Here is an 18,747-nt window from a genome sequence, read left to right as displayed (position 1 = left end):
AGAATTGGCTTCTGGTGTACTGTGGGACAAGTTCATCAGACAAAAACTGTATTAGGCTACAAATACGTACAGTTGCATATAGCAGAGGCTTTTCTTGCTCTGGAAAATCCTCAGTATCTTCTGTTCCAAGAAAGTGGATACATTAGATTAATTGACTTCCTTACAAGTCAGCTTTTTCTGCTTTGAAATGGAAGTACTGAGAAACACTTGGTTGTTTTCATCCCTTGCTGAACCACGGGAGCCTGCCTGCGTTGCAGAACAAGTATGATGCCTTCATGGCAGATTGAGCAGGCACACTGACTGCTACTTCCTTCATACTTTTCAAACATACAGCAATACTTCTGAGGCAAGCAAACTCCAGGATCATATAGTCTGGTAGACTTCGATTGACTGGTGGTGACTTACGAATTTCAGCATGAGAATTTACATCTTCACAATGCTCTGTGAGGAGCTTGCTTCACATCTTGCAGCATCAAAAAACTTCATTAAGGAAGCCTACCATTGGTCAGAAGTAAAGTCATATTGCTTTTTTCATAATTGCATTCTAGCTAGCTGTAAGTGCGTGGCTTAGAAATTTCAGCCGATCGGCTGATCTTGTGTTTGAAAGTGGTTATTTCAGCGGAGACATTCAGGAGGAATATACCTAGGGCTTTCTGAAGTGCTAATTTCTTAGACCACATATGCTTGAGTGTGCCTCTTGGAGAGTATGAAAAAAATTGTTAACTGCAGAGTATCTACTGCTTGATTTTGCAGGGCTTGATAGATCATTGGTTCATAAACGTTAATGTAGAAAGCAGGAGAAGTATGCACAAGCTATTGAGGAGATCTGGCCTTTCATGTTTGGACGGGCATGATACGTTGTTGTCAATTGACTCTTCTTATCCTTTCCTGCTGTAGGTTATGAAATCATATGCCCTAAGGAAAGGAAATTCAATTATGCATTTAATATTTTTGGATTAGTGGGGAATATGCATCTGGTGTGGTGAAAGCAGGATGGTTTTATCTATAATAGTTACAAAAATTATCTCAGTTCATATAAATATGATCACAACCTGCTGTATTCCTCAGAAAATCTGTAACACTTGAGACAAAGACTGCTATTATCACTGTTAGAATCTAAGTCTTTTTTCAGAGTGATGAATCATTAATGTGATGGGAGTTCTAAAATACTAGAAAGTTTGGCTTATGAAGGTGATGATAGAAATCTGTCACTGTGTCCACAAAGGATTTAGGGGCAACGGCTGATGTAACAGCTTACCAGCAAATAGACCAGTACAATGTGACTTAAGTTCTCTGCTCCACCCCATCCCAACCCCACTAAAATTTTTCAGTTTTTGACAGTTCCTTTTGCATGAAAAGACTGGAAGCTTGATTTTCCAGGTGCAGAAGAAAAATAAAATAAAATACTGGAATGAGTAGTGACTGGATGCTGCTAAGCGAGGATTAGTGATTTAGTCATGGACTAGTTCTCTTCCCAAAGGAGAGAGTAAGGACTGAAGTCTGGCAACTGCTGTTACTGGCTATGGAATAGACAGGTAGACTGTCATTTCAAACAAACAAACAAACAAAAAAAGCTGAACACATAGTCAGTTGGAAAATTGATTTCTGTGTTGTATCCTTTCCTCTGAAATGTTTAGGTTTTAGACTCCCAGTCATTCCTGGTGAGGTGGATAAAGTATGTTGCTCAACAGAATAAACCTGAGGTTAAATATTGCTTCATATATTCCCTATCAGAAAAGAGGACTCCTGGCTCAAAAGGTCTTTATGACAGATGAATGAGTTGAAAATTACATTTATCAGTGAAATATTCAGTGCCTATGTTAACCATGAAAAAATGGACACCATAGGTGGTGGTTTTCTGGCTGGAACACATTGCTGTAGTCCTCAAATGTGTTTCTAATTTTTTAGAGATAGAGACTGGGGCCTGTTTCATTTTTTCCTCTTGGATTCCCTTAAATGTCAGATTAGAGGAAAAATTATGATTCAGAATTTTAAAAAAGCAAACCAACTGCCAGATATTTCCTTTCTAGGAAAATCTCCTCAGTCCCCACACCTTGAACGTATTATAAGTGGTAAGCTGTTATTTCTACCTTATCCTTGTACCAAGAGAAGATGTTCTTTTAAGGAAGTAGACAGAGAAGAGCAACAAAGAAAGAAAAGCTTGTGTCAAAAGGAAAGGATACCAAGAAGATTTTAAGAGTTATCCCAAGGATCTTCAGGAACTTTCCTGGTTAAAAAGATGAGAATTTTGTAATGTAGACTGTGAAAGCTAGAAGAAAATAAGCCTGAAGATGGTGAAACATCCACAAAATGGTGAAGTTCCACACATGCTGAGAAGACAGCAAAAGGAAATAGTTTGTATGAGGAAGGTGATACAGCCTTGAGACATGTTATTTTCACCTGCTTTTGTCTAAAGCTATCAACTCAAAACAAAACAACCAAATGGGCATGGATAAGACCTTGAAAATGAAAAAATATATCTGGGACTTAACCCAAGGAGTAGGGGAGGGGTCTGTTACATTTAATGAAACTATTCAGACAACATAAAAATCTCAGCTCTCACCTCAATCACTCAGAGAAACAACAGGAGAAAGAGAATCACAGATACAGCCTGTATTTTTACATAGGTCAGGAATGCAAATCCTTTTCATTAAGCAGGAATACTAGCTTATTGCTGAGAGCCAGTGCAGGCAAAGTGCAGTTCAGATCACCTTAGAAAGAATATTGCCAGGAAATTTATTTTCCATTTTCTTGGGTCTTCTTTCTCCTTCCTGCACACTTTTGAGCTTCTATCAGCTTAACTTTGAAATCTCCTGTATAAACAAAATCCTTATATCTTGTGAGAAATTGTAGAAACTATTATGGAACAATTTACCTTTCTGTGGAGAAGTGTGTAAAACTGACAAGTTCGGCTATGCAAAAGAAACTACATTAAGAAAATGTTTGCTTCACAAATGGTAGAAAATACCATTTCCTTTTTGCCAGCGGTAGCCAGTTGAGAATTTAGCATGGGTCCCCAGACTACAGAATTAACTTGAGTTACCTACCCTTGGCTTATATTTGTCATGTTTTCCCACTGTGAAGGAAAGTAGGAGAGCTATGGTTACGTACTGAACATTGTTAGAGTGAGCTGCCAGTGAGCTCTGGCACTTGATTCACTTTCTTTGTGCTTTCTGCAGATTCTGAGTTGTAGGACTGTAATCCATTAGCTTACTGAAATCTGCTTTTAATTTGGGTAGGTATTGTTTTCTTTCTCCTGCTCAAGGCGTGAGTTAAAGACAGAGATTTCTATGAATAGATACTAGTTTGGCTAGGATAAAAAGGTATGTGGCACTGAATATTTTGATGGAAATACCTTAGTGGTATGCTTTCATCATGTTTAAGTTGCTTAAAGATTGTTGGGGTTTTATTTTTTATTTAAATACCTGGTGAATCTCACTGTGCTGCCAGAAAGTCTGACATCATATCCACAAGCAATGAGCAGCAATGTTGTGTTGCCTTTGAGTCATCAATGGACCCAGAGCTTCTGCAAGGGAGACACAGCGATGCTGGTTTTCTGGCCTTTCTTTGCCAGGACACATAGATGGCAAGCCACTGGCATCCACAAGTGTCTGTTATTTTCAGGATGTTGTCCAAGTTGCTTCCTGTGGTTAATCAGGCCAAGGAAAAAAAAAAAAAAAAATAGCAATGTTCATTGACTATGAAATCATTCTTTTCTGTGGCAGTAAAATATGAGTAAGGGCGCCTGTCTGCTGTGGGGTGGCTGTGTAAGGTACGCATGGGTGCTTTGGCCTATGGAAAAGAGGAGATAATACCTGCTAATGAGGAAGCTCTTGCTGAATAGGGTAGCTTATACACTTAATGGGCTGCACCAGCAAAGTACCTAATGCTGTAATAACCTACAAATCCGAGCTATTCAAGTTGGGATAAGTGTTACAATCAATTATTGTGGCTTTCAGTAGAGTGCCTGTTCCTCTTCTTTTTGTCAGACTTAGCCTCTTATCTGCCTTGTTGAGTCATATCTTGATGTGTGATAATTATATCTGGTCATAGCTAGTGCTGAATGCTGGTTTGTATGAAGTTATCTGTGGGTTAAACTTCTCAGTTAATGAGGAGCTGACTGTGTGGGATTGGATTACCACCTGGATTAGATTTCTAAGGCAATTAATTTCCAGGCATTCTCTTTCAGTATTTTCACTACACTTTAGTCTATATTAAGGTGGAAATTGGATTAAAAGGACAAAGCATGAAGTCATTTGCCGAAGCAAACAAAGCGTTAGTGCCAAATTTTGTATAAAAGGATGTTGCTGAAAGGACTGCGGGTCTCTCTTCTAATCCATGGAGAATCCCTCTGCCTCTGAGTTTAAGGACTGCATTTCCAAATACAATGAACAGGGGGTACATAAACCCCTGTTAAACAGTTCATTTTGTGCATTCATCTCTTGTTTGTTTATGGTATTAGAAATGTTGTTTTCAGCCTGGAACAATCCCATTCATGCAGAAGTCACTTCGTAAGTAAATACTGTATTAGTGACAGCTCTGTTCAGAGCAAGTATTTTAACCTGTCGGGCAGTACCAATAGCTGTCCTCCTGTAATTAAAGTTTTAAATATATGAAAGAAAATCCTGCCTTTTGTTTTTCTCAATGAAATAAAGATTTTCAAGTGGAAAAATTGGTTATACGTAGAGGCAATGCTCACTATATCTGAAAATGTTGTGTTACTAGGACAAATGAATTATTACTGTTCTTGGATGAAGAAAATGTTTTGTGTGAAATTCCACTGTCCATTGAGTAAACAGCAAAGTTTGAATTGTAAGCAAAAGACAGGACATAAACAATACATTTTAAAAATCCAAAATCAGAAACTAAATATCCGTAAGTTTGTGCCCCCAAAGGTGTAATTCTGGGCCACAACCTTAACAATTATCATCACACGATGCAAGACAGCCTAAATATGAAAGTATATTCACATCGAAAAAACTGATCTATCTCAAGCTGACCACTGTAGCTTTCACAGAGAGGATATTTACTACCACTTAAATGCTATTAGGATGTGGTCTTCCTTGGAGAGCAGGTACTTGTCCTTCTGAAAAAGAGGAATAGACACATCAATTTCATTTGATTCTGCTGGCTGATGTACTTGCGCTGACTTGGTAGTTACTTCCTTATTTCATTATGTTTTAAAAATTGACTCCATTCTCTTTTCATCATTCAAAACCAGACACCTTTTTTATGCATTGCCTTCTGATTGCTCTCAAAGCATCTTTCCAATTAAATAATTTCCTGATGAAAAACAAGTTTATATGAAGTAGAACTGTTTTTCATGTGCTTTATAGCTTGCTGCATATTATACCATATCATGTATCATAAAATTCCTCCTATTAATGGTTGTTTACTTTTCCTAGAGACAAAAAATATGCATCAGAATTTAAAACTAGACAATTTCTTGCAATAACTGCACTCATTTTATTTCTTTGCTGATTTCAGAAAGAACAGGTGATGTCCTGCACTAGCAAAGTTAATGATTTTAAAGCCTTCTGTACTTTCTGAATATAATAACCATGACAGCACTTAGCACTTATATAAATCTTTACATGCATAGAGCTCCATCCTGACACTGAAAATATTCACATTTTATGGATAAGTTCTTTAATGTATCAGCAAGTTCAATGTCCACCCCCTTCAGGCCAAATACATATTATAGTAGGGTGACAAATGTCAGAGGTTTTAGCTGAGAAATTCCTCATCTGAGTCTCAGACCCTGCATTACTATGGACACATGCATTAGCTTTATCCTGGTTTCTGTTAGTGACCCTCCTCTAGATTATAAATCCTATTACGTACCACTCCTCTATTTCTTCCTCTTCTCCAGTGACATTTTCCAGCTCACTATCCAGAGGTTTTCTCAGCTTCCTCCACAAACCATGCTTCATATGGGGAGTTCTCACCTTGACCTCAACTCTATTTTCCCCACAGAAGCACACCTCAACAGACTGACTCCTCAAGGCCCAGTACTGTTTTGATAAAATATCTGCAATAACTGTCTGATTTTTTATGTCTGTCCCATATAGTCAATTTATTTTATAAAGAAATAGAAAATATTTCTATATGAAATAGTTTTATATACATTTTGATGATAATCACTTTTTAATCATTCTTCATTAATTAGCCATACTTGGCACAAAAATGTGATCGAGATACATGCCCATTATCCTGACCCACTTAGCTTTTATGATGGTTTACTACTTGTCCTTCTCTTTCTTTTTTTTTTTTTTTGTAACTGATTTTAGACTTTACCAGATCAGAGTCTCCAGATGTGTCTGTACAGTATGTGGCATGATATGACTTGGCCAAGATTCAGATTGTTAATTAGTATTATAGTTAAATAAATATTATATCAATATATTACCATTTATCAAATTGAACAGCAAAATCTTGAAAGGAGCTAGAGACCTTTCTATATCTAGGTCTTAAAAGGCATCATTTTGGGGGTTTTGAATGGACAGGGGAAGCAACAGCTAACAAAATTGTCAGGTTTTGCTTTTTTGAGAACTTACCTCCTGAAAGGTTTCCTTGAATTTAAATAAATTGAAAATACTTCAGTCCAAGTCACAAATGATTAATGCCAGTAACTGTCACTGATGTTAAGGAGAGTACTGACAGACGAAGGGAAGTATTAATTAATATAGGAAGAGTAAGATCCTTGATTTGTTGTCTATCAAAATAGACAGCATTTGTTTTATTTTCTTCATAGTCCTCATATTCTTAATAATCATACACTGGCAGATGAAGTAGTATAGTTAGATCTTTGTTTCTAAATTTAAAAGCTGATTTAAATGGCAGTGCTACAGGCTTCTGTAGTTCTTGATGTGTTGCATTGTCTAAGGTACATCTAGATGAGAGGAAGCAGGCAAAATGAGTTGTATCAAACACTAAGTAGTATTTTCCACAGGAGAACATGAGCCTGTTTTTAATACCTAACCTTTTTTTTTTTTTTTTTTTTTTACTACCTGTTCTGGTTTGTGAGTAAAGGAGACATGCGATGTTTATCTTACATCATTAGTAAACAGAAAATAATGAAATAGTTACTGGCTGTTAACTCTTAGAATCGTGACATCCAATTCCTGGAGCTCCTGTACGTGCAGAAAGAGAAAAGCCAATTAATAAAACCAGACAAATAGATTGCGACTAAGTAAAATGAATGAATATGTAAGCTTTTGCTTGATATTGTTAGGTAACATAGTGACGAGAGCAGCTATTGTACAAGAGCAGAGAGCAGCAACTACCAAACATCTCTGTGAGGCCATTGCTGACCCTACATAAGGTGCTGGGCAGAAACTCTTTAGAAGCAGCTGACTGGCAGCACTAGGATTTCAGGAAAAAATAGCCCTCTGAAAATAGCCTCAACTTCCTCTTAAATACCCATAATTTAAATGCCATGCTTGATCCAGGGGCTGTTTAAATTCAGTATTCCATTCCGGAGAAGCCTTGCTCGACAGTGTATTTCATACATAACCCCAGAAATAGTACTTTTCACTTCAGTGATCAGACGAGTTGAATGTAACAATGTATGTATACGTGTTTGCAAGTTGTGGCCCTTAATGGTTGTGAAGAACATTATGTCTTGGAAGCACTGTGATATAATGTAATGGAAGACAAAAAACCTTCTGAGTGAGTAGTCTTCTGAGGAATGGAGTTTAGTGAGCTTCAAAAGGAGTTTCAACGAATGATACTAAGTGGCTTCAGTGTTTTAAGGAAAAAGTAGATAAATAATGATTTATAATGTGAGGTCTGTAATGAGGTCTTCTACCACAAATATGCAAAACACTAATTAGTTATAGCCAAATTTCCCTAGCTTTGGGAATCTTTGAGAATATAGCTTTTCAGTAATTGAATCACATCAAAGTATTTTTTCTCCCACTCTTCTAACAAAGTTATGTGTGATTTGTTGGAGGGCGGGTAGAGATGGGAAGCAAGCTGTTGACAAACCAAAAGATGACTTTGATGTAGTACAGTGAAACAGTAACTTCTAAATTTATCAGAAGGAAATGCATCATGAACCTGTAAGGAACCCTGTTTGTGGTGACTACCTGCACGGAGGTGAGGTCTGTCAGTTAATTTGATTCCAAGTTTCTGAAAGGAAACTAATCTTTTTTTTTACAAACTGTATAAATATTGTTAGAGAAAAAGTTTTGGGAGGATATCAGAGCGTGTTTGGAGGCAGATGCTGCTTTTACAGGGCAGGTTTTTGTAAAGTTCCTTTTGATGGTAATATTACCGTAAATGGTTGGACATTGCATTATTTCCAGTTGAAAGGGTTTCATCAGATTCTGACTTCAAAAAATTACAGTGAAGCAACATCAGTATCATGACAAATTACCAAAACATCCCTCAGTATACCCACTGAATTAAATAACATTTGGCTTTAGAACCTCACTTGGAAATGCAGATGAGTGGAGGTTGAAGAGAATTCATTCTACTGTTAAACCTAATACATTCATTTTTTAATTTAGAAGCTGATCAGCTTGAAACTAATGAAACCTTGGTATATTAAATGTTAGAATTTTGACTCAAAATTGACTATGTGTTTATTACCAATACACCCTTGATCCTTCAAATACAGCTGAGCTGATCTATTGTATGAAACAGGACTGTTCAGGCATCATGACAGGATCAGAACAGTAAGTGCTATCTTCAAATACAGAAATAAAGTCAAAATATAAAAACAAATCTACAAGCCTTCCTTTGCCATCAAACCAACAGAATTCCAACTTCTAAAGCCACAGGTTTCTTGTCTTGTTTCATTTCAGGTCCATAGCCAAATGTTTTGGTTATATTGTCAAATTAAAAGTACATTTATACAGCTTGTAAAGGAATGATTTTGACTTCTGGGTAGGTCTGCAGTGCTAGTGTTAATTTAGATTAAATGAATGATAACAGTAGGGAAGGTGTAGGTCTTCCATGAGAGATTGTACGTGGGTTGTTAGCATGAAGATGTGGATCTGGTCCTAGCCTAGAATGCTCTTTGGGGGATTTTATTTAATCTATGTTGAAATCATTGAAATGTCTGTCTAGTTAGAGTTGTTGGATTCTGAATTTAAATGTCAATATGTGTTTTGGGGGGCCTACTGAAAGGAATTGTGTTTTTTTAAAAAAAGCAAAAGTCTCTTCCATCTCTGATTTCTTCATCAGTAGCACAGGTTCTATTTGCTGTCATAGTCTATCCTCCATCTGCTTCTAGAGCTTCGTTCATTTCTATCAGTTTTGTTTGCAAATTCATGGATTGTGACTAAATATAGGCATTCAGTATTATAACAAATATAAAGCCATTTTTACAGCATTTACTTATATCACATTTTGGAAAATAGGTGACTAAGATAAAGGCCTTTGCTGTGTTGTTCAGACTTATGTCATCATATTAACTACAATGAAAGATCCATCTTTTATGCCTCGAGCCTGAGCAGAATTTCATGGCTGTACTCAGGTGAAATGTTCCGATGGAATATAAAAGAAAGGAGAAAAAGCCTTCTGAATTGTTAGCTGTCACATTGTAGCAATATTTTCATGAATTCCCAAGTTATTAAAATTATAATATACTGCAGTAGACTCTTTCTAATTAAATGTGCATTTTCTTTTGTCATAAGGAAGGAAAAATCTTTGGTTATGCTTTTTACAGTAATTTAATTAAGCATTTCCTGTAAGTTCATTTCAGTATCTATCATGGCTCACTAAAGTTGGAATTCAGTATAGAATGGTAGATTAATTGCCCCTTGTCTTAGATGAAACGAGAATCCTAAATATGCAGAGTCATGAAATTTAATTGTGCTCCTCAATTGCTTATTCAATGCTTTGGAAACCTGAATCAAGAAATACTGAAGAACAGGGCCAAAGGTTGTTAAATGTAGCGAGTAACACAGATTTTGAACTTTACTTAATGAACCGAATGTTTATTACTATGAAATAAATGCACCATTTAAAGAATTATGGTGGAAATGTAAAACATTAAAACTCTAATTAATTTTGGTCAGAAGCATGCAATGCACTCATTTTTCCTAAAACATTTTCATTAGGGTCTAGATTTTCTCTGTTATTGAGATAAATTTATTCCTTTCATATGGTAGTGCTATCTTTTTCTGTTAAAAACGTGTACTTCAGTGATGTTTAGAGTGATGTCTTTCAGCTGCCTTCAACTTAGGCAGCATGTCTTGATTGTAGCTTACAGAAGCATTTTTCTTTAACTCAGTTGCGCCTACTTTTCTATTTAATGTTGTTAATCATTTTGGAAACAAAGAATGTTCAGACCTCTTGATAAAAGGCTGTCTATAGCCAAACTTATTTGTGAAAACAGTCAAAGCATGAAAAAAAATCTTTAGCTATCGTTTAGTAACTACCAAGATACATGTACAACCTGACAATTGAGTGGTTAAAAATTAGTCTCTTAATTGTTTTTGTTTATTAAACAGTACTTAGAAATAAAATTGTTTAAAAGAGCTATTAATTCCTTATTGTTGGCCTGAGCACCTTTTGTTCTCATGTAGCTATTGTAAGAAGAAGCCATTTTATTTCTTACTATCAAGCATACAAACATGAAGTTTTGCTTCTTATAATTTAGTAAATGTATAGTGTAAATATGGTGGGAATATAACCATGAATATTCAAAATCATCTTGATTTGATTAGAATATGCATTTCTAGGCTATGGAATATTATTCTGTAGTAGTATTACAATTATATATAAAGTGGAACTTTCTGTTGTAATTTATAATTCATAAAAATAATGATTATATTGCCACATAAGTAGAAAATGCTATTGTGGTTTCCATATATATGTTTATATATACACAGTTGTGAGTATTATAATTGAGTGACAAATTTACTTTAGAAAGGATCTTAATCAGGACATTTGTCAGACTTGAAGGCTTGAAAACTAATGCAAGTGTGCACTCTGCGACCAGAGTGGAAATTAAGGAGGCCTGTCCCAGACAGGCACAGTGCAATCCCTTTAAAGTTGCTTTTCATCTATTAGTTGATGTTTCAGGTTAGTGATATCTAAGCATTTATAGATAGAGACTAAAGTTCATAAACCTAAACGTTTAAAGGCTCAAATTGTTAAAGAGGAAACGTTTTCCTCTACTTTCTTCAAGCAGAACCAGCTGAACTTGTAAAACAATGGTTGGGTTTCAAGCACCACCTGCCCTGAAGAGGATCCCAACTGTAGTGGCAGTCAGCCAAAAGGGCCACTCAGTGGAATGGTTGCCTCCTAAAAAGGAGAGAAACAGATGGAAGATTTGAAATCTGGCATGAAGTTCCACTTTTGTACTAAGCGTTAAATGAAATTTGACTGTAAGGGCTCTTGCGATGGTACATTTATCTGTATAATCAGAATTAGAAACAAGGAAATAGAAAATACAGAACACTGACAAACATTTCAAAAAGACTTAAAGTTCTTGTACCAGTGCGAGTTAAAGGAAAGAGTTTGTGATAAACATGCAGCTGCTTGTAGCTTCTTAAGAGGTGCTTTAGTATAAAATTAGTTCTCCTAGTCTTGCATTGCCACCTAGAGCACGATGCCATGTACTGCATCGGTGAAGGAAACCCAACACTTAAACGTTGCTCTTTTTACTGAACAAAATGGGGTGGAGAGCTGCTTCCAGTTAATTGATGTCATGTTTACTTACATTATAATGGTTAGTTCATTCATAGCCTCCATTTTTTAATGTACCAGATCAGCAGAGATTTCGTTGTAGGAATTTGGTGGGCTTTGACAGTAAGAATTAATGGAGACGTGCATTAAAACGTATAACTGTCAGCTTGCCAGTGGTCCCAGAGGGGACATTTTCTTGATGGCTGCTTCAGAATACTTCATGAAGCAAATGTCAAACTTGTCAAGGCTGTCATGGTGAAAATGATCCATGTAGCAAGGGTCTCCTTTTCTTGGGAAACAAACAGCTGCCTTATCACTGCAGAGCTACAGTGACAGAAAACTGTCATCTATCACAAGAAATTTATATTTGCTTCTAATATCCACTGGTAAAGAACTGTTCCAGTTGTACTCTGTCTTTTTGCACCACTCTTCATTATAATGGTTGTCAGTAATGCATTTGAAGAAGGTAGCATAGACTTTGGAAGAAAAATAACTTTTGAGTTTTAGTGCTGGTTGCTCACCTTTTGCCAATTTAACAGACTGATTTAACTCCCAATTTTTGCCTGAAACTAATTTTCCTCCAAATTTGGCCTATGACATTGGAAAGCTAGACTTTAACATACACAAAGAAAAGCTCTCGTAGTTTCTAAAGTCCCTTTTTCCTGATATATTTTTGAAAAGTATTAAAAGTATTTCTACCTCCTTCCAACTGGTGTTTTGCTGGCTAGAATCTGTGAGGCAGGAGATGAAATACCAGCTGGACACCCTCACTGGAGCTTAGTATATTAGTTATATTACAGCTCTTTTGGGTTAAGATACTATGAAAAGTAATAGTATCTGAATTTGTTCCTGAGTGGTTTTGAGATGGTATTTCTAGATTATGTGATAGCATAGAGAAACCTTTAGTCATTCCCCATTACACTAGGATATGTTTATGTTTTGCATACTTTCTTACTATTCAGATGTTATTTTACATCATACTGTAATATATAGCTGTTTATTAAGTTTAGAATATGGGTTACAGTTTGCAAAGCACACAACAGCAAGTTTATTTTATTAAGTATACCTTTGTAGTGCACCTTTAGAAATTACAGGTGTGGTATAATGCACAAATCTGTGAATCGGTGCATTTCCTAGCACAGTTAATTGACGTGTAATCTGTTCTACATACAGAGTAGTGTCAAATTCCCTGTAGAGTTAAGACTTTTCTAATTCACTGTCATCTTTCAGATTTCTTTTCATTAACTAATGGAATAAAAAGAAATTCCCAGAGATTTTGAATGAAGTTGGTTGGAGGGGGAAAAAAAGAGAAAGGGACACCCAAAATGCTATTTCTAGGCTTCTTTTTTTTTTTTTTTCCCCATGCCAGAATTTGTCTACAGGGGAATATTGTGGAATAATTTCTACAAAATTAACTTTCTACGTCAGACCTGTTATTCTCTGCTTGGACCACCATTTGTAGTTGACCTTAAACATTCTTTCAAAGGGGTGAAGTTGTGTGACAGTTTCTTTCAACTGTCAGATCAAAATTTTCAGAAATAGGATCTTAAAAGTTAGCTTCTTACCTTAAGGTTTTGGCACCTAAAGGCATCTAGATATTGAAGTATTCCCATTAACTTCAGCAAAGCTATTGAATGCTCAATACTTTAATAATTGTTCACAACACTTATTGAGGTGGGAGATTGTAGGGTCTCAGTTTTAAATTCTTGGCCCTGTTCTGTTGCTGTGACCCATAAATGCTCATCTACGAAGTGTAGACTAAGTAGTTGGAAGGAAGAGATGTCTATAGGGCATTTGAAGACATCTGTAGAGCATCCAAAGGACCCTTTAATCCAATACCTTGTTTCCATCAGGGAAAAGGAGGGATGCCTGGGGAAAGGATGTAGGAAAAAAGCTGATGTGAAAGGTCCATCAATCCATCAGCATCATCAGAACGGTGATGAGGTGTCCAGTCATCAGTGGCTTAAGGAGCTCCTGAGCTGACATTTCAATTCAGGCTGTTGGCTTTAACAGCACTTTATAAAGCCCTTTGTGCCTTTCCTTATCACTGCTGGGTTTGTAAATCTGAAAGAATGACGATTCATTCATTTCAACATGAAAATAATCTTTGGGCTGTTAAATGCACTTTTTCAGTAAGAGTAGTAATACAGTCTTGAGGGATTCACTTCCCTTTGCTACTCTTACAAGTCACTAGATCTGTGCTGAGGCAACCTTTACGTGAGTGTGTTCAAATTCACTGTATGATATTCAAGTCTATGGTTGTCTGTAGTCAGAAAAGATACTGAGAGAAGTTTGATTTGTGACATCTGCTAGGAAAAACTACTTTGATCATTGAACAACTTAACGCCAAAATGCCTGTTCTCTGTTTCAGGATTTTTAGGACGCAAAGCACTAGACAGTAAGAGTCATAGGCAGCTGGAAGCAAAATAAATAATAACATAAAATAGAGATGTGAGTCATTAGTAGGAATAATGTGAACTGAATTTTTGTGAAACAGAAACTGGAATTCAGTATTTCATCTGCTGTGTAGCCACTGGTAATAGCAACTTTACACACTGCTACCACAGACACGAAAATAAAAGGTTTTCCTTTGCTATCATCAGAACTAAAAGGATTATAATGATGATAATGATAGGTGGTAATTAGTAAAACAAATAAATATGTTTAATCTACAGTGTTTGGCATCATTTCTTGATAATTAGGCTATATAGTCTATTTAGCTGAAAATTCAAACATTATTAATGACATTAGAATCTCCAACCAGTTCAGTATTCTATGTGCCATCATCAGGATGCCTCTTGGGCTATTAAAAAAAAAAAGATAAAACTTTTCATAGAAATTTTGCATTGCCAGCAAACTGAAAGAATAGTGAGTCTTCACATCTTGGAGTACGGTTGATATGTGTGCTCTAAATTGCCAGTTCAAATCTTTCCCAAGTGTACTGGCAGTGATATTGCACTTCTTATAAGAGTTCACATCTCAAAATTTTCTCATAATTTTCAGTCATTAGTAAGTTTGCCATTCTCAGGCCACTGCTGTCACTTCTTTTCTGGCAGAAAGCTGCATGAGTACCAGAACTAGTGGTTCATACTTTCCAGTGTCTCCCACCAATCATTTCTGCCATCTCTTTTGTGCTGGCACTGTTGTTCATGTGGCAGTGCACAGGTCTGGGAACTGATCTGGCTGAAGACATATCTGACAAGAAGTTTTCTTCCCTTGGTAGTTCATACTATGAGAAAGATCAACCATCATTACTCTGCGTTTTGCACAGCAGTCACCCATGTTCAGAGATACTAAACTTAGATTTCTGTTTCAAAATGACATGTGAGTTTCTGTTCTTGGAAAACAGATGGAGTAAAAGCACCTCTACAAAATTAAGATGTCCTCTGTGGAGCATGGTTTAATACAATACTATTCAAAAACCTTTTGTGCCTAAAAATATCAAAATAACAAAATATCAGTCAGGGACCTGGATGACTTGTATGTGGGAATCTGCCTGCATAAGTCCAATTTATACTCTGCTGGTAGATTTTACCTGTTTGAATATGTTTTACCTAGTTGAAGCAACAGGAGATGAACAAAGGAAAGAGTATGGGTACTGCAAAATATCCCAAAGCAGATGCTTCCATCTTGAGTATTCACACAGAGCAAATCCTGGACTTGCCATAGCCACTGAGCCATCATTTCTTCATCTCAGAAAGCACTGATCACTGCAGCTGCTGCTGTAACCTAGGAAATCTGCCGGAGAGCAAACATGACCTTATAAGCACAGAATTAAAACATTTCATGTCTACACAAAGCCAGAAGATTCTGTTACAAAACCTCTTTCACTGAATAAAATCTTTTCGTCCACAAAAAATAGACTCAGGAAGCTGATGTTCCCTATTGAGCCTAATATCCCTTCACCTTCTTGTAGTCCTCAGTGAAGGTATGGCCCTGTAGTCTCTGAAATTTCTGCATGCTCCCTCTATTAGAATAGGAAGCCCTAAGCAATATGTCAAGTGTGCTGGGAAAAGAATGATTGTGTAGGGTTTATATTCCCCATATGAGGGAGTACAAGTCAGGGTGTTGGAATAATGGCACGTTCTGTGCTAGGGAGGTGGACTAGTTGGCACTGAGGTCAGTAGGGATACAACTTCTGTAGGTGAGGACCTTCAGAAACATGCAGATTTGCTGTTCTTTTATTAACAAGTCCTTCATTAAAGAGCCTGGCTCTTTTTCTATAGCAGCCAAAAGTTTCTGTGGGTGGCTTTTTTATTCAGCAATATTCTTTGTCACCTGTAAGCAGTACATCTAAGCTTAGTTACACACTGCCACTTTGTTGTTGTTTCCCATTCTGCCTTGCCTTTATTTTCTTTAGAAGTTTGACCTTTGTATGTGTACTATACTCTCTTGAATATATGCTACACTTGTAATTTCAAAGAATCAACAATCTTTGGTTTCACACACATGCACAGACATGTTTCCTCACCTGAACTAGAAGAGCCACAGGGCTCACTGTGTGTTTTAAAGGTAATTGAAGAGATGACAGCCCAGAAAGATAAGGAAAAAAAAGCTTTTAGCCTTTGGTGGTCAGTCATGTAAATATTTCACAGTGCCTAACCTATCCCCAGAAGGGGGGAGGATTTAGAAGCAGAATGGTTCGGAGTATATGTTTCTTTAATAGAACAACTAGCTTTTCAATTTTATTTTAGTGTTGTGTAATGTAATACAAGACCACATTTTTTTGATGAGATTTTCCATTGCTGTTCTATTTTGTGCTGCCCATGTGATCTCCCTATATATTTTGTACCTCTAAATCTTTATTATAATTATTCTTACAAAACACCCTTTGGTGCTGAAAGGAGGACTAGGATGCAAAAAGATATTTTCCTAGAAGAATGAAGGTGCTATTTTAAAGCAGGAAACTGCACCTGGGTTCCTGGGTCCCACCTAACGTCCCTGACATTTCCTTTCTCTCAACTCTTGACTTGTGATGAGTGGTGTTACAGCAGCCAGGACACTTCTTCATTCCCCAATGTCTATTCATTTCTTCTCCTTAGTGTTTTTGGAATGAGGAGTATTCACTGTATATTGAATTAAAATGCAGGCAGGAAAACTGGCCATACTTTGAATGTGTGATAAGGACTGTTCAAGATGCGATGGGTTGCAAGTTGCCTTATAAAACAGTTTTCTCAGTCTTCCATAATTTATACTTTGGAGGTCACGATTTTGTACTGGACACAAAATAGTATCCATTCCTATGGAAACGGGCATTATGATGTCACTTCATTTTTTCAGTGAGATCCAGAGGAACCCGTAGTGAATTATGATCCCTACTCTTGGAGCTGAAGCTGTAGAATATTGTAAGCATGCTGCTGCCTGACATGCTCATGTTTCCTATTTTAGACCTGACTGATCTTCAGATAACATATGGTGGTACAAGTAATTGGAAAATTGGCAGACCTGTCAAGAAAATATGCTAGATGGGACAAAAATATGATGCTGCAGCACATAAAGTGTCTCTGAAGTTAAATTTATTGTCTTTTATCAAATGGTGAAGTAAACGTATCTGGTCTCAAAAAAATGAAATATTTTTCAATGGCAGATGCTTTTCAAAAGTAATTTTTAGAACAATGATGAAAGTTCTTGCATTCAAAAGTAATTTAGTGGAAACCTCTAGTCAAGAACAAAGGAAAGGTGTGTAATGCTGTCTGCTGCAGACGTTTGAATATCTTGTCATCCATGTATGGTTTAGTAATTTCTTTACGTAACCATCCAGTAAATTGGTCAGTGAAATATTAACTCATTAAATTATTCCTTTACTATAAATGCAGGTGATTAGACTTGTTTAAATTTCTTATCATTTTTATTTCTACTTGAGCAAAATCAAATGCTTGAATAAATGACATTTTTGGCTTATTTTTATGCTTATTGGTCATGCAAAAGATGGCAAAAGTCTGTACAGAATTCTATACATATGCATAAGTGTACAAAAAGTGCAAACAAGTACAAAAAGTGTACTTCTTCAATAAGTTGATTAATGTTCAGGTTTTCATTTTCTTTTACAGGAAGATGAAAATGAAGCTGAGGCAGAAAATCCATCTCAGGATCTGAATTTGGAACAGAAAAAATCAAAAAAATAGGAGATTGCTGTCTTGTTTGAAATATTTGCAAGTTGTGTAACAGTGATTATAGTTTCTCATTGTAAAATTAAAAAAAAGTTCTCAATAAAGTCATTGAAAATTAAATTCATGCTGCACTGGGGAATTAATTAAGTAGCTCCTGGTGATAGTCTTGATTGCATTAAAAGCTGAATTATCAGAACTGAGCACTATACGAATAAAATTCTAAAAGCTTTTTTAACATGGTATAGCAAGCTGATGGGTTATTCATCACTAATTGCATTTACTAAGCAAACAGGTGAATTTTTTTTTTTTTACTCTGCAAAGCAATGTTAAAGGATAGTTGTAACTCAGACATATTTTGGTATTTATGAGCAAGAGCTTTGATTCTTAAAAGTTAGATAAATATGTTCTACTAAATGAGTTCTGAAATTTCTTCTGATCAGTGATTAACAGAAATGTTGCTGAGGACTGGGTAGAGGCAAGGATTTTTTGGTATGCACAGTATGTTTTCATAAGTAATTAGTTTTACATGTTTGTATATAATGTGATTTTTAATTGGTTTCATGTTGCATTATCATTTTCTTCCATGTAAATCTTTTCCATGTTCACGTGATCATTGTCTTTTAATAAATATCAAGGTTTTGTCTTGATTAGGCCATCTTACCCAGGTCTAATTCCTTCATACCATTCTTTCCATTCTAATAGAATAAAATAACTCCTTGCTGTGTCATTAGACCTTTAAGTGAGTAGTGAAAATCTAAAATAAAAAACTTTCCTTCCTATATTCATCATTTTGATTTCCAATGTAAATTGGAAATCAAATTACCTCTGCTTTTTAGCCTATGCAGGTCAGTGAATGGGAAAGTTAATACAAGAAACTCAGATGTAGATTTATAGCCGCATAGTTTCACAGATTGCAATGAAGAAACCCAAAATCTTACGGACTCTGTTTTAGGATTAGAGCAACACTCACTGAAGTCCCTTGAGTGAAGTTCAT

General features: G+C 36.1%; 1 protein-coding gene across 2 annotated transcripts in view; it reads left to right on the top strand.

Annotated features, from left to right (window-relative positions):
* The window catches only part of PHF14 (PHD finger protein 14), a 169,266-nt gene extending 151,393 nt beyond the window's left edge, over positions 1 to 17,873 (top strand). For both annotated transcript variants that reach the window (XM_030008263.1, XM_030008261.1), the window contains one exon: positions 17,694 to 17,873. In XM_030008263.1, coding sequence (XP_029864123.1) covers positions 17,694 to 17,768 — 75 coding nt within the window. In that variant the 3' untranslated portion in view covers positions 17,769 to 17,873. The remainder of the gene's footprint in view (positions 1 to 17,693) is intronic.
* Positions 17,874 to 18,747: the final 874 nt, after the last annotated feature.

Source organism: Aquila chrysaetos, chromosome 3 (genome assembly GCF_900496995.4).
Source record: "Aquila chrysaetos chrysaetos chromosome 3, bAquChr1.4, whole genome shotgun sequence".
Lineage (NCBI taxonomy): Eukaryota > Metazoa > Chordata > Aves > Accipitriformes > Accipitridae > Aquila > Aquila chrysaetos.
The sequence above is the reverse complement of the archived record's forward strand: the minus strand, read 5'-3'. Positions and strand labels throughout refer to the sequence as shown.